The sequence below is a fragment of the Trichechus manatus genome, unplaced genomic scaffold (genome assembly GCF_000243295.1).
Source record: "Trichechus manatus latirostris isolate Lorelei unplaced genomic scaffold, TriManLat1.0 scaffold00048, whole genome shotgun sequence".
Classification (NCBI taxonomy): domain Eukaryota; kingdom Metazoa; phylum Chordata; class Mammalia; order Sirenia; family Trichechidae; genus Trichechus; species Trichechus manatus.
In genome coordinates this window covers 4,028,200-4,044,505 of record NW_004443984.1, presented here as the reverse complement: position 1 = coordinate 4,044,505, position 16,306 = coordinate 4,028,200, and the positions used below count along the sequence as shown (strand labels likewise).

The 16,306-nt window shown below is 45.7% G+C and overlaps 1 protein-coding gene across 1 annotated transcript in view; it reads left to right on the top strand.

The window, feature by feature from the left end:
* Nucleotides 1–16,306, top strand: part of MAN1C1 (mannosidase alpha class 1C member 1) — a 168,575-nt gene that overhangs the window by 50,502 nt on the left and 101,767 nt on the right. Inside the window, exon 2 of the mRNA XM_004377098.2 lies at nt 14,387–14,483. Within this exon, the coding sequence (XP_004377155.1) occupies nt 14,387–14,483 (97 nt within the window). The remainder of the gene's footprint in view (nt 1–14,386; nt 14,484–16,306) is intronic.

The window sequence follows — 16,306 nt, the reverse complement described above, 5'->3', positions numbered from 1 at the left end:
GTGGATAAATTAGAAATGGGCCCCCAGGATTCTATACCCAAAGCTGGTTCCTCTAGGGATGGCAACATAGGCTAGGAAGCCAGACTCCTGCCATCCTGGAACCTGCTTGTTCTTGTCATCTGCCGAAGGTTTCCCTGTGGCCCCCGGAGGCCCTGAGACACACAGGGGAACCTGTGTGCCCCTTGCTGACACACAGATGCCACTGAGCAATCTTTAGAAAGTGAGTATCAAGGCTGGACTATCAGAGTTCAGAATAGCATTACCTCCCTGGGAAACCCAGCACTTGGAGATTACGTCTCTCAGAGCTCCAGTCCACTTAATTTGTTATTTCCCTTGTTTTTACTTAAACCAGTTTTTCCTCCTTCCTTCTTCTTTCTCCCTTCCTCCCTTCCTTTCCTCTCTTCCCTCTCTCCCTCCCTCCCTTTCCTTTCCTCTCTCCTTCCCTTCCTTCCTCCTTCTTCCTCTCCCTTCCTTCCTCTTCCCTCCCTCCCTCCCTCCTTTCTTTCTTCCTTCTTGTTCTTAACATTTGACCAAAAGAACTAGTTCTGCTTCTTTTACACTTCCAGGGGCTCCAGGCTCAGCTGGGGTATTTTAAAGCAGATCATCCATTCCTTCTTTAGAGAGCAGGAATTTGAACATTTCTCATTTTTCAAAGAGAAGCAGACCTCAGGAAGGGCCGGGCAGCCAGGCACTAGGCAGCAGCCAGTCCTGCTTTGATTCTGTCTTTGCCGTGTGCGGTCCAGAGATGCTAGGTCAATGTTTTGTTCATTCATTCATTAGACAGCAAGCAGCCTGGTGAGATGGAAAGCAAGCAGGCTTTTGAACCAGCCGGACCCCGGCTTCAATCACTGGCTCTGCCACTTGCCAGCTGCACAGCCACAGATGTGTTGTGGGAAAAGCAGACACCAAGTCTTAACCTCGGAGGGTTGGTGGATGGGAAGCAGTTGCTATATGGTTTAAGAGTGCAGACTCCCCAGTTATCCTCTTACATCCGTTTTCTGGCTGTACCACTGTTTGTTTTATGTCTTTAGACAAGTTTGTTATTTAACTCTCTGGGACTCAATTGCTCATTAGCTTCATCTATAAAACAGAGATAATAATGGCAACCCACCTTGCAGGGCTGGTTTGCTTGCTCGTGAAGGGCTCGGCATGTCCGTAAGATTAGATAATGGATTATTAGATAATATGTGTGGGACATTATTGTTACTAATGTGCTGTACTGAGTTCCTCTGGTAGGCCAAACTCTGTGGGTTGGGGATGTGGAGGTGAATAGGTCCTAGTGCTCAAGGGGCAGAAGAAACAGATGTGAAATAAATCATTACCCTGCAGAAGTGTTAAGTCCAGAATGCTGGTACCCAGGCTCTGGAATATCAGAATTTCTCATGCAGAAAAGGGCTGTGGTGGAGTGGAAAGCTCATTTGAGACTCAGTGGGTTGGTTTGTTCCTTCAGTTATTCATCGGCAAGTGCAAAGGCCCTGAGGTGTTGTATTAGTTTCCTATTGCTGCTGTAACAAATTACCGTAGACTTAGTGACTTCAAAGAGCATGAATTCATTATCTTTCAGTTCTGGAGGTTGGATGTCTAAAATGGATTTGCAGGGTTGTGTTTCTTTCAGGAGGCTCTAGAGGAAAATCTGTTTTCTTGCCTTTTCCTGCTTCTGGGGACTGCCTGCATTCCTTGGCTCATGGCCTCCTTCTAAGTTCAAAGCCAGCAATGGCCAGTGGAGTCTTTCTCACATCTCATCACTGTGATACTGACTCTCCTGCCTCCCTCTCTCACAAGCACCCTTGTGATTACGTTGGGGCCCACACGGATAACCCAGGATGATCTCCCTATCTCAAGATCAGCTGATTAGCAACCTTAATTCCATCTGCAACCTTAATTCCTCCTTTTCATGTAATCTAACATATTCTCAAAGTCCAGGGATTAGGACATCATTGGGGGCCATTATTCTGCCTACCGCAGATGAGAAGGGGCTGTGTGTGTTTGAGGTGATATCCAAAGTCTCCTGTGACTGGATGTGGGGAGCAGGGAAAAGGGGTATGGGGAGAGGTCAGAGAGGCAGGCTTTCAGGCATGGTGTGATGGGAGGCTGTTGGAGAGCCTTACACAGAGGAATGGCATGAGGTGGTTTTTAAAGGACTTCCCTGGTGGTTGTGAGGAGAAGGGATGGGGGTGAGGTGGGGTAAGAGAGGAAGCAGAGAGACCAGCTAGGAGATCATTGCCAAGGTTTAGATGAGAGGCAACGGTGCGAGGGAGGCAGCGGGGCGATGGATCAGAGATATGTGTCAGAGTGTATCCAGCAGACTTGCTGGTGAGTTGATGTGAGGTGTGGAGCAAAGAAGACTCAAGGAGGACTGCTGGGTTGCCGGCTTAAGTAAGTAGGAGGATGGTGGTGCTGTTTCCTGACATGGGGAAGACATGGGGAATGTGAAACCCAGGGCAGGAGGTAAGGAGTGCTGATGTTTGCTGGGAGTTCTCTGTATGCCAGGCACCATGTCGAGCTCCTTAAATTGTAATTAATCCTTACCACATCCATTCAGGGTGGGTTCTGTCATTGTTCCGTTCTCTGAGAGGCAGTGGAGCAAGCACTGTGGCCAAAAGCATAGACTCCCTGGGTTCAGATCCCAGCTGTGCCTCTTACTTGGGCAAGTGCCTCATTTTCCTTATCTGAGAGTGGAAGTAATGATATATTAATAAGATTAGTGTGAAGACGAAATGAGTTCATGCATATGTAAAGTACCAGTGACTCATGGAAAACTAAGTGTAATATAACAGTATTATTATTTTTAAACAGATGAGAAAAATTGAAACACAGAGAGGTTAATGATCTTGTTTAAGGACACACAGCTGGGTAGAGCTGGAATTCAAAGCCAGGCCTTTACCTACTATGCTTTATGCCCTCCTTAAGATCACCTCTCAGGGCTGTGTTGAAGACTGAACGTGGCTTAGTATTATGCTTGGCACATGGCATATGTTCTAGAAGTATATGTATGTGTGTGTGGTGATACAGTTTCTTTGTCTGCAAAATGAAGATGATGGCCCCCACCCTGCCTAATTTACAAGTGGCATATGCTCAAACACGGGAGGCAAAACTCTTGGAGATTGTAAAGCTGCCTGCACATAGGCTGGTTTTGTACTAAACTCCTTGGAAAGGGCCTTACTCAACAATTTCCCCCTGGGGAATTTTACTTGGAGATGATCTGAAGTCATCCCCACCTTTGTCCATCTTTGCCTCCTCTCCCCTACCTTCTTTCCCCTCTCCGTTGTCAGCACCCAGTCTGTGACAGAGCAGAGGAGCACGGAGGACCCTTCATTTTGCAGGTAGGGAACCGATCTAAATGCAGTGGCTGAGCTTGGATATCCTCCTGGGTTCTGTGACCTTCTCCAGCCAGCATCTTTTCTCTGTCTGCAGACACTCCACCAAGATCACAAAGGTGTCTCACCTGGAAAATGCCTCACACATTCTTGCTATTCCTTGAGGCCTCCAGGTTGGAGCTGTTCTCTTCTTGGGGCATTCATTAAATCCTCATTGAGTCAAATAAGCCAGTGGGTGGCAGGCAGCTCTGTCCCAAGTACCCCCTTTTCCATGGTCCTCACAGCATGAGCAACCCTGGGGGGTTTCCCATGTGTGGTGACCATCATTGGATATTTAATCAGCATATGTTTGTGGAGGGACTCTGAGTGCCAGGCACGCTGCTGGGTGCTGGGGAGCTATAGTGAGGCAGGGGAGCCTCATGGAGCTATGTACTGCAAGTGGGGGCAGGAATAGATACTAATTAAACACGCAGTTAGTGTAAAATTACAACTTTAATAATCCTCCATAATAGGGGCATTTGACCAGATCTGGGAGGCCAGGGGAGGCTTCTCTAGGAAGTGGCAACTAAGCTGAGATCTGGAAGATGAGTGGAATTCACTAGGCAAAAAAGGGAAAGGAGGAGTGTTCTGAAGAGAGGAATTGTCTTGTGAAAAGGCCCTGTGGTAGGAGGAGTCACGGTTCTTTGAGGAACTGAAAAAGAAAGCTAGATGGGGAAGAAAAGCTGAGGCTGGAGGCCTGGGATTCTGCAGGGCTTGATAGGCCATATCAAGAAGTTTGATCTTTATACCTGATGGAAGTGTTTAAGTGTGTGTCTGTATTGAGGTTGGGGAGAGATATGAATAAATTTGCATTTCAAATATATCACACTATGTTGGCAGCAGTGTGGAGAACAGTTGGAATGAGGTCAGAGAGCACTCCTATATACCAGTTAGGAGGCTGCTTCAGGAGCCCCAGGGAGAAGAGAGAGGTTTGGGTTGGGTGGTACTCATGGTGGGGTGTTGAGGGGGAGAGAAGTGGATGGAGAGGTACTTAGTGGGTAAATTAATAGGATAGCAATCATCCTCTGGCTGCTTTTTATTAAGCACATATTATTACCAGCCATTGTGCTAAACAGTTTACATATGTTATTTACTCTTAGGGTTGTTATAAATATTATTGTCCTGTTAGAGATGAGGAAACTGAGACTCAGGGATATTATGTCACTTGCTCAAGGCCACACAGCCAGTGCGTGACAGAGCCTATAGCTGCTTCTTAGACTTTAGTGTACATTCTGGGGATCTTGTGAAACTCTGATTCTGATTCCCTAGGTCTGGGGTGGGGCCCAAGATGCTGCATTTCTAAAACCCTCCCAGGGCATGCCCAGCTGCTGGTCCTGGGACCACACTTTGAGCAGCGTGGGTCGGTCTGCGTCCAGGGCTCACACTCTCAACTCTGGTGCCATAGAGCAGCTACAGAGGGGCTGAGATTACCAAGACTGCTCAAATCCAACTCCCAAGGGCAGGGTGTAGGGGAGCTGTTTGGACTTCAGATAGGTAGAAAATCATATAACATTTTTGATTCCCTACCTTTGCCTTTCAGTAGCTCAAGCAGACCCCCCAGCCCAACCAAATCCCAGCCATGCCCAGCTTCCAAAGTATAAACCAGGGGTTATGTGTATTCACAGGTCATTTTGTATTGCACTGAGAGATGGGGGTGCACTGAGAAATTTAACGTGGATGGTTTTCAGGGACCAAGCTGTCTCAGCGGTTTCCCAGGGCTGTACTGAAGGTGAAGAAGAAAAAGCAGCCCATGGTTCTAATCTCTCTGTGAGGTCACTAGATCCTAGGATCATTAGAGACTAAATCCTTTCCCAATCAGCCCCTGCAGATGGGGCCTCCCTTAGTTCCTGCTGGGAGATGCCAATAAGGCTTTACCTCATGGTGTGAATGCTTGTCCTTAATGACTGGGAAAATCCGTTTTCCTTCTCGGAGCTCTGAGAAGGTTCTGGGTCATTGCCAGGCCTGGTCCTGTCTGTCTCTGGGTTTTTTTTAATTATTGAAAAGGAGGGGGATGTCTTCTGGTTTCAGTGCTTACCCCTTTCCTCCCCACTTACCCTCAAAGACTTTCTGATGCAAACTTTATGTTAGTTTTCCACTCTTGAGACAGTCTGTTGGGGCTCCCATTTCCTCCCCTCCTCAAATGTGTCCTTTCTCTCTTGGTTCCATCTTATCTGGGGCTCCTCAGTTGTGGGGGAGGGGGCTGGGATGGGGGGTGCTGCTCTGTGCCTGGATGACACCATGGACTTCTAATCTCTTTTCTGCAGAATTCTTTAGCTCTCAGACAGGTGGAGTGAGAAACTTGAAATCACAACAAATCTACCTTGAACTAGTAAACATTTTGCATTTTAAGCTTTCATGTTGTAAACTGTTCAGGTGGTCAAGAGCATCTTTTGTTTGAGAAAGAACTGAAGCGATGTCTTAGGATCCAGCTCCGGTTGCTCCGCCTGTGTCTTTCCATCATTGCAGCCTTATTTTCTGCCTTCGTAGGACTCAGGTGAAGGGAAGCTTTGTGGTCTATTGTTAGGTGCTCTTTGAATCTATAAAAATCATAGACTGCTGGGAGGGAGGGATGTCCAGAGACATCCAGAGCACCCTCTGTCTCTAGCATGGACGTACACACACACACACACACACACACACACACACACACACACACACACATGCATGGACGTACACACACGCACACACACACACATGGATGTACACACACACACACACACACACACACCTGTTATGTATTTCTAGAGCCCAATGGGAGCAGAGTACGATTTCTCTCGGTATTTAGTTCTCATGTCTCTTGATTCTTCCAGTCATGCTCTTGAGTCTGCCCTATATTTCTCTTGCTGTAGCTCAGGCTGTCCCTGCTCCAGTCAGCTGCTTTAGCTTCCTGCACTATGTTCTCGAAGACTAGATCATCCCTGTGCCGTTAATTTCTGTGTCCTGGCCATGGCAAATCACTTCCCCTGTCTGGGCCTCACGCAGTTCTTGTAAAATGTGCCTGAGGGAATAGATAATGAGCGGTTAAGAGCTTGTTGGCTAACCAAAAGGTTGGCAGTTCAAATCCACCAGCCGCTCCTTGGAAACCTTATGGGGTAGCTCTACTCTGTCCTGTAGGGTCACTATGAGTTGGAAGCAACTTGAAGTCAGCGGGTTTGGTTTTGGTTTTGGTCTGGCCCTAAATTTCTGTTTGACCTGGAATTCTGGCTCTGTGCTTCTGTTTATGTTGTTTCTCTTGCTGGATAGTCTTCTCTCTGGTTGCCAGCTATAAAGGCCTCCCTGTCTTTGATCAAAACCCAGCTCAGTCACATCCACCCTGTGGCCAACCACCCAAGTGCTCTCTGAATTCCCTTTTGATTTAGGGGTAGCATCATATCATTTCTTTTTGTTTTCATTTTAACAACCTTTATTTTTTAATTTACAAATGCTTCTAGGTATTTATTGTAAAAAACTGTAGAAAATTCAGAAAATACAGATCAGTAATAAAATAAAAATCACTAAACTTCTCACTATCCAACATAACCACTGTCAGCATTTTTATGTATTTCCCTCCAGTCTTTTTTCTTAATGCTCATACATAGTCCAATGAGTTTCATACTATATAATTTGGAATCCTGCTTTTCCACTTAATATTGTATAATGAGTATTTTTATATATCTTTAAACATTTGAAAGCAGTGTTTTTTTTTTTTTCCACTAGACTTTATTTTTTAGAGCTGGGTTTTTTGTTTTCAGAGAAATTGTGCATAAAGTGCAGAGAGTTCCCATATACCCTCTCTCCCCACTGCACACTGTTTCCCCTATTATTGACATCTTGCATTGCTATGGGACATTTTTTATAACTGATGAGCCAATATTGATACATCATATTAACTGAAGTCCATAGTTTATATTAGGGTTCACTGTTTGTATAGTACAGTCCTATGGGTTTTGACAAATGTATAATGTCATATGTCCACCATTACAGTATCCTGCAGAATAGTTTCACTGCCCTGAAGATACCCTGGGCTCCACCTGTTCATCACTCCTCCCTCACCCCCACCCCGCCAGCCTCGGGCAGCCACTGATCTTTTTTACTGTCTCTTTAAAAACCAGTTGCTGTCGAGTTTATTTCTACTCATGGCAACCCCAACTGTATCACAGTAGAACTGTGCCCCATAGGGTTTTCAATAGCTGATTTTTTTGGAAGTAGATCGCCAGGCCTTTCCTTCTGAAAACATGGTTTTTAATATCTGTTTAATATTTCACATATCATACTTTATTTAGCCCTTGCATAATTATTTCTAAAGGGGAGTGTTTATCCAGCCAAGTCCACTGAACTACCCAAATCAGATGAGATAAACTATTCAAAGAGCTGCACAAATCTAAGCAACGAGCATTCGTTATGTGAGTTTTATCTCCCCAAGTTAACTACTGTATTGTCACGAAAGGGTTATACTACTTTCCTATTTAACAAGTTTTTCACAGTGTTGGTCAGAACAAGCTGTCTGGGTTTAATCTTTAAAAGGACATGTGGATATTGATAACTTTTAAATTTTTTCTTAGCAACTTCTTAGAGACTCAAGCCTAAGGAAATTGTCTGAGGCATAGAAAAAGGAGTGTGCACAAAGATGTTCATCATGGCATTATTTACAATAGTCCCAAACTAGAAATCACTTAAAATATCCAGTTATATGGGAGAAGGATTAAGTAAATGATGATGATGAATATAGTTGCTGGGTTATTTACAAAGCCTTTGTAATAAAATGTAAAGTGTTAACGTTAAAATCACTGGGAAAAGCAAAGATATATGGATGGAAAAAGAGTGGAAAGAAGCCAAAATGAGAACAGTGGTTATAGTTGAATGATGGCTGATTGTTTTTCTTCTCTCTGTCTGCTTTTCTATAATATGTATATATATACTTCATACATATACATACGTATATATATATATACATATGTATATACATAAAGTATATGTGCATATATGTATAACTGATATATATAAATAGATATGTAATTTTTATATATAATATAAACTATATGTGTGTATATATAATTATATATATGTGTGTGTGGGTATATATATATAATTTAATGTATAAAACCTTATTCTTAGAAAGGTTCGGAAGGACATATGCAGAAGATGGAAGTAGAGGGGGTGGAACAGTGCTCAAGTGAAAGGAACGACCCAGAGGTGGGAGAAGAGAGCGTGGGAGGCTGAAGCCTGGACTGAGTTGAAACTTCTGGAAAATGCTCAGGACCACAAAAGGGGTCTTTTAATTTATTTTTGGAGCAAGAGGAACAGAGTAGGGATGAGCACCTCATTTAAGCATGGCGATATAATAGGGAGGAAACACAATGCTAGTTCCTATGCTGCCTGCTTGGCTCAGTCCTCAGACCAGAGTGGGCAGGATAGGCTTGATGAGGGGCACGAAGGCCCAGCAAGGCCCATGAGGAGCTGTGGGGTAAGGAGAACTGCAGGAAACTGGTGAGGGGCACTTTCTGTCATAATTTATAAAAGGTAGGAGAAAATAAAATTCTGGAATGTATAGACTTGGGTGAAAATGACAACAACCTCCAGCAAAATTCTCTAAGGGTTTGTTTTTTTTTTTTTTTAAATTTCAGACTTGCAGAAAATTCGCAAAAATCAAACAAAGATTTCACATTTGCCCTTCACCCAGATTCTGCAGATGTTAATATTTTACTGTTTGTTCTTCGCTCCCTCTTTCCCTCCCTCTGACTGCCCTCCTCCCTGCTCTCTGTCTACATACATACACACAGTTACTGTCTTCTGAACCATTTGAGAATAAGTTGCAAACATCATCCCCTTTACCCTTAAATATTTCATTGTGTATTTCCAAAAAGATAATGACATGTTTCTACATAACCACAGTAAAACCATCAAAATTAGTAAACTAACATTGATGTAATTCTACCAGCCGCACTGATATAATTCTACTATCTGATGCCTATCACCCACTCAGAATGTGCCACTTGTCTCCACAGTACCCTTTAGAATAATGATAATACTCGTTGTTGTTACTTCAGCTCCAGGATCCATCCCATGATTACATGTTGCATTTAGTGGCCATGTCTCTGTCTTCTTCAGTCTGACACAGTTACTCAGTTTTTGCTTTCCGTTTATGACCTTGACGTTTTTGAAGAGTATGGGCCGTTTAATGTTATAGGTTTGTCCCTCAATTTGGGTTTGATAACTCCATGTTTACCTTTTTTTTTTTTTCTTTTACCAAACTGTTTTCTAAAGCAGCTGCACTATTTTACATCCCCACCAGCAATGCATGAGGGTTCCATATTTCTCCACACCCTCACCATCACAGAACTCCATCTGTTTGATTATAGCCATCCTAGTGGGACTAATAGATTTAAGTCAGTGAGTTGCAAGCATTTAGTACAACAAATGATGATCCACAGGAGCCAAAATGGGGTCTCTACGAACAAATCATGCCAGTCTACCCCCCGATTTCCCTTAAAAAGAAAACAAACGAATAATTTTTGCTGTACTAGGACAGAGCGTTTTTGCATTTCGGCCCTATCTTTCACAATATTATTGTGGACAAAAATGGAAAAACGGGTTGTTCTGACTGTGTGGTAGATTCCTCATTTGCTGATGAATGACAGTCAAGAGTGGCGCTAGACCCAGGAGAGGAGCCCCGATGCTATTTCCCCAACTCCGTCCTCAGCCCTCCTCCTTAGTGTTTCTGTCAAAAATTTGGGGGAGACTGCAGGTGACAGTCCCATCAAGTTTGCAGCTTGCCCAAAGCCAGCAGGCACCTAACTTGTTAAATAATAAAACCTGGTTCCAGAAACATCCTGATGACATGGAATGGTAGGCAGAGTCTGTTGAGATGCAGTTACTGGGGACAAATGCCGAGTCCACGCCTACAGGACTGGTCCAGATATAACCAGGGAGCATTTAGGCTTTGGATTCTGCTCATTACTAGAAGTGTAGCCAACCATAACAAATGGACAACAAAGTCTTGGGGCATCCTGGAAAACAAAGACCCTGGTCTAGTGGGTCTGCAGTTTCACAGGGACACTGTATTCAGAGCTGCGCCATAGAGCAAGAGTAGAAGGAGCCGGCACGTCAGCTGGGGAAGAGGCAGCCTAACGAGACTTGAGAGTTAGCTCCCATGGCTGAAGGTCTGTGGTATGGACACAGGATGAGCTGTCTTCCCTATGGCCCATAGGGGAAAATAGATTTTGATTGATTAAGGAAGAACTTTGTGAAACTCCTCAATTGGAATGGGCTGCGTGGTGAGGTGGTGAGTATCCCATCACTGGGGGTGTTCAAAGACAGACTGTTTGATCCTTTATTATGGAACTTGCTATCCATTGGGCAGGAGGTGGCCTGGATGACCTTTGAGGTCTAAGAGCTGCCTAAGCATGAAGTCAGGGGCCATCTGTCTCTAAAACCAAGTTCAGGGGTCATCCAAGGCACGTGTCACCAGTTCCAGAGGGTTTGTGTAAAGATTAGCATTTCTGTGAGCCCTCCTCTTCTTGTGCCCCATCAGGACACTTGGGGCCCCAGGAAGGTTTCCTTGAGACACAAACTTGCTCTCTTCTGAGCACCTCTCTTGCTCAGCAGCCCCTTCTCTCTGACCCATTTGCCTATTCCTGTGGCCTAAGTCAGGTCTTCTTGCTGATGTTAAACTCCTTAAGATCAAAGCCAATTTTCCTGTTTGTTCTTTCATTCATTCAGCAAATATTTAATGAGCACCTACTATGTGCCAGTCCTCGAATGAGAGTGGAGAGCAGGGGGATTGACCAAATAGTTACAAGTACAAATGTTTGACTATAGGCTGCTATGGGAACATGCAGCAGGACTGTGTGGTGGGAGTGGGGCCTGACTTAGGCATGGCTGGGGAGCAGGCCTCACTGCAAAAGTGCCCTTTCAGATGGGACCTGGCGGAAGACAAGCAGTGGCAGAGAGGATGAGGGTGGAGGCCAGGACAGCACCCCTACCAAGGATGCAGCCCAAACACAGGACAGGAAACCTGGTGGGGACTTTTTTAGGATACGTTGTTAGCTATTGTCGAGTCAATTCTGACTCATAGCTACCCCATTTGTTACAGAGTAGAACTGCCCCATAGGTTTTCTAGGCTGTAATCTTTATGGAAGCAGATCACCATGCTTAATCTTTATAGAAGCAGATCCGTGGTGCAGCTAGGTGGATTTAAACCACCAATCTTTATGTTACCAGCCGAGTGCAAACCGTTTGTGCCACCCAAGGACCTTAGGGTGTATTAGGAAGAGAAATAAGGACTGCCCGGCTGGGGGTCTTTCCCTGTCCCCTGAACATCTGGTGCCGTCGCTGACTCACCATGACCCGAGGAGGGGGCAGGTGTGCGTCCGCGGGTCTGTGTGTGTGTGTACACATGTGTGTGATTGAGAGGCAACTCTGCTTGCCTTCTGAATCCAGTTCCAAGTGATGTGGGGATTATTTGTGCCTTTGCTCCCCTCCGTTGATATGGATGCCTGTGAGAACGGGCCACACTCCAAATATCTCCACATCCCTACAGTGACAGCTCCTTGGAGAATGTGCAGATACCTATGATTCTCTTAATTATGCCTGTACACCCACCTCTCTCTCTCTCTTTTAAGCAGGAGGATCTTTGAGGGTAGGGCACAGTCCTCCCCCTGTAGACCCCCAGTCCTTCTCCTCCGCTGTCACTTATGCTTTAACAGCCTCCTCCTGCTCTCCCAACCAGCCACCTCCCCCCACCTCACACTGACTCAGTGGAGGGAGCCCCCCAGATGAGAGAGGCGGAGGGAGGAGGCCAGTCCCCCTCAAGCATGCATACCCAGCAATTATTTCCCGTTATTGCCAATTCAAGATAAGTAGAAAATAAAAGAGGAACGGAACCAGGACTCAAAGCCCATGCCAAGTGCCTGGCATGTGTTACCATGACATTTGTCTGTGTGTCACATGAGGCACCACATGTCCTGCCAGGCATGGGGGTGGGCTGTGCTGACGTGGGAGTTGAGAGACCTGCATTCCCGTCCTGGCTGGCTGTGCCACCCAGACCACTCTGTCTTGGAGCCTCCATCTCGGAGTTTCATCACCTGTAAGTTGACAAGGTGTACTGGATTGTTCTGCCATTTCATGGAGAGTCCAGGCCATAGACCCGCCAGCTCGCCCTCCTGCTCCATGCACTCAGGCAGCAGCGGCAAGTACAACTGTAGTTACTGTCCAGATGGGCCTGGAAGAGGTGGCTTGTCAGCCTTGGCACCAGGAGCAGCAGGGAACGCAGGTGGAGATGTCCTAGGAAGAGGGCTGCTGAGGCAGAAACGTGGGCCAGGAGATAGGGGGAGAGGAGCAGAAAGGTACGGGACAGTGTCTGGAAGTGAGGTGAGAAATAGAAATACACAGATGTAATAGATCGCTGGTTCTCACAAGTGGCCCATGGACGAGCAGCATCACGCAGAAACGTTAGAAAGCAGATTCCTGGGCCCCACCCCAGACCTGCTGGATCAGAAACTTAGGAGTGGAGCCCAGCAATCTGATAACAAGCCCTACAGGTGATACTGATGCAAGCTGAAGTCTGAGAAACTAATTGAATGGATGGAAGGAGGGGTGGATGGATGAGGCATGGGAGACCAGATGGGAATTTTGAAGACTGAAATGGGAAGAGAACCATCTTTCGTCCAGCACCTGCTGTGCAGGCTGGAAATGGCTACATTTTTTTTTTTTTCCATTTAATCCTTGCAGCATTGTGGCAAAGCAGCTCTTGTTATCCCCATCTCACAGATGGGACAACTGTAGCTCAGAGATATCTCGTCACTCAACAAAGTCATAGAGCTAGTGGCAGAGGGGCAGAGGCGGGACTAGAACCCAGGCCTCCCTGGCCCCAAAGCCCCAGTTCTTTTACTGCACCAGGCTGCCTCCCCACCCACCTGTCCCTCAGCTGTGCCTGTACTGCCTATGTCTGATTCCTTCCTCTGCCCCACCGGTCCCCCCAGAGCTCTGCTGTCCTCCTTCTGCAGCCTGCCATCCAAAGGCAAAAAGGGAACACCAGAAAGGCAAAGAAGGGAGACCTCGGGGGACAGGGTGGGGGTTAGGGGTACTGCCATCCTGCATTTCCCCATCCGCGTCTCCATCAGCCTGCAATGCTCAGTGCAGTCAGAGGAGCACGGTGCTCACGAGATGCTCCTGAGGGGCTGAGACATGATTGCCTTTATGTAATAAGAACTCAAGCACAGTCTGGGTGACAAAGTCAGCAACTACTCATTGAAGCTTACCTGTGCCAAGCCCTGTGCTGGGTGCCGTGTGGTAAACCAACGCAAGGCAAGTGTAGTTTCCTGCCTCAAGGAGCTTATGGTCCACAGCCAGGAAAACAAAAAAATAATGCTGCTAGCTAAGGTACTAGGGAGCCTGTCAGCCAGGGTGGGTCAAGCCAAATGTTGGCGGAGTTCAAAGGGAGTCATGCAGCAGCTCTAGGGGACAGAGCCAGGCTTTGAGGACAGACCCAAGGCTTTACAGCCAGAGGGCATGGGCCCGATTTCCAGCACTCTCACTAACTCACTGGGTATCCTTCAGCAAGTTGCTTCATGTCTTTGACCTGTTTCCTTATCTATAAAATGGAGTTAACAATATCTAGATATCTAGCTCACAGGGTTGCTCTGTTAGATTAAGTAAGATAATGTGAGCGGCATTCATTCAGAGAATATTGGTTTCCTTCCCTTCAGAGGATTACTTTAGGCCAGAGCAAAACAGAGAGGCTTCATGGAGGAGGTGTTTTTTCACTTTGGCCTGGAAGGATGTATAGAGTTTGTTTTACTTTGTGCTTTTTGTGTTTTCTGAGAAATCTATGGGTAGACTTTGGACACATGGAGTCTTCCGAGGAGAATGACCTTCCAGGCAGCTATGAATAAAATTGTGGTGAGAAGTTGCCTTCTTCAATTTGGAAAATATAGAAGGTTATTTCTTTAATGTAGTTTAAGATCCAGTTACAAAGGGCAAAGCAAGGTGGTTGATCTACATTGTTGGGGATTGTCACATTAAGGCTCTCTGTATTCTACCTTTTCTTGCAGATGATGCAGTTTGCCTGGCAAAGCTACAAGCATTATGCAATGGGGAAAAATGAGCTCCGTCCACTAACAAAAGACGGCTACGAGGGAAACATGTTCGGTGAGTTCACTTAAACCACTTTGATGTAGGGGAAACCCACTGCCCCCCTGGTGGCCGCGCAGGATTTTAGTTTCGGCTTTTCACCTCCTAAGTTGTGTCCCTATTTCTCCAGACCTGGGGTCTTCCAAGCCTAAGGAGAGTTTGTTATGGGCTGTTCAGGCTTCTGAGCCTTCTTGGATTGGGAGGAAACCCATATGCTTCTGTCTAACCTTACAGACTTGTTTGCATACACTCATCATTTATTTTTTGTAGCAAAGAAACTTGCAAATGTGAGTAGGGACAGTGAGGGATAGAGATTTGTTTCCATGGAGAAGGTTTGGAGCTGGAAGGACACAGAGGGCTGAGTTTAAGTCTAGTCCTCCTGAGTGTGGCTGTAAAATGATCTTGGGTGTTTTCATAGAGAAACCGAACCCATGTGCAGTGGGGTTGGATGCATGTGCTGCCTTTTGAGTCTTGGGGGTAGAGCTCTCCCATGCTGACTAGGTGGACAAAGAGAGCTGCCGCGCGCGCTAGGGGTAGCACTACAGTGCTGCTGCTTCTTGGCAGCTTGTTGCGTTTTTTTTGGGGCCTCACTCACAGACGCCTTTGCTTTTTCCCAGCCACTGGGTCCTTCTAACCTAGAGCCTTGAAAGCTTCTCAGGCAGAGAGACTGCAAGGTGCCATAGTGTGGGCATGGTCTCAGATTTCAGATTTAGCACCCATCAAGTTGCCAGCTCTCTTCTCTGCAGGCCTTTCATGTGAGAAGATGCTAGAGATAGCCTGGCATCCTTCCTCCCTGGAGACAGGAACTGTCTGGGGCTGGAGGTGGGAAACTCATTACCTGTATTCCCTACCCGTTGGAGATACAAACTCCTGAAGTCTGAAACCAAAGAACCAAGTCTGAGATGGAAATTCCCAGGGAAGTCTTAAAGAAAAATTTACAAGGGATGGCCTTCACCTACTGTATTTTTACTCAAATAATGCGAGATTTCTATGTTTGTTTGCCAACTGCTCCCCACCCTGCACACACACCAGGTATTTTTGTAAGCACACTATGCTAATTTTTTTACAGTAGCATGTAAAAAAATTAGCATAGCACTTAGGAAAATACCTCGTTTGGTAAACAAACATGGGCATGCAATGTTTGCATAAAAATCCAGTATGTGGCCCCATCAGAAGTGTTTGTGTTATGAGAAGGGTGCCATAGGACCCACCTTCTTCCCTCCAATCAGTCAGCATCACAGCCTCTCCCCTTGAGGGTACGTGTGGATTTGGGTAGTTTTTTTTTTTTTTTTTTCTGATCATCATAGGTATGTAGGAGGAAAAGGGAAGTACCAAAAAGAGTAATCCATGGCCCTGGAGTCGACTCACAGCGACCGTGTAGGACAGGGTGGAACTGCCCCATGGAGCAGGCAGGCTTTTAAGCCACTGTACCACCAGGGCTCCAAAAGGAGTAAAGCAGGGAAAATAACTTGTTCTGCCTTGCAAATGCAGCCTCTACTGACATCGTGGCTCATTTCCTTCCAATCTTTTCTTCTGTGTACTTCTTTCTCTCTTATCCATAATTTTATGTCCTTTCTTTTTGGCTTAATGTTGCGTCAGAAATGTTTTCCTAAGTCATTTAAATTTTTTTCATGAAGAATTTTTTAATGGTTGCAATTATTGTATGGATGCACCTTAATTTATTTAACCGTACCACTCATGTTGGACATTTAGGTTGTTTCCGATTTTTGGCTATTAAAAATAATGCAGGATCACAACAGAGGGTTCTGGACAGAGCTGGAGACGGATGTAGAACATAATTCTAACTCACAAAAAAAAGACCAGATTTACTGGCCTAAAGG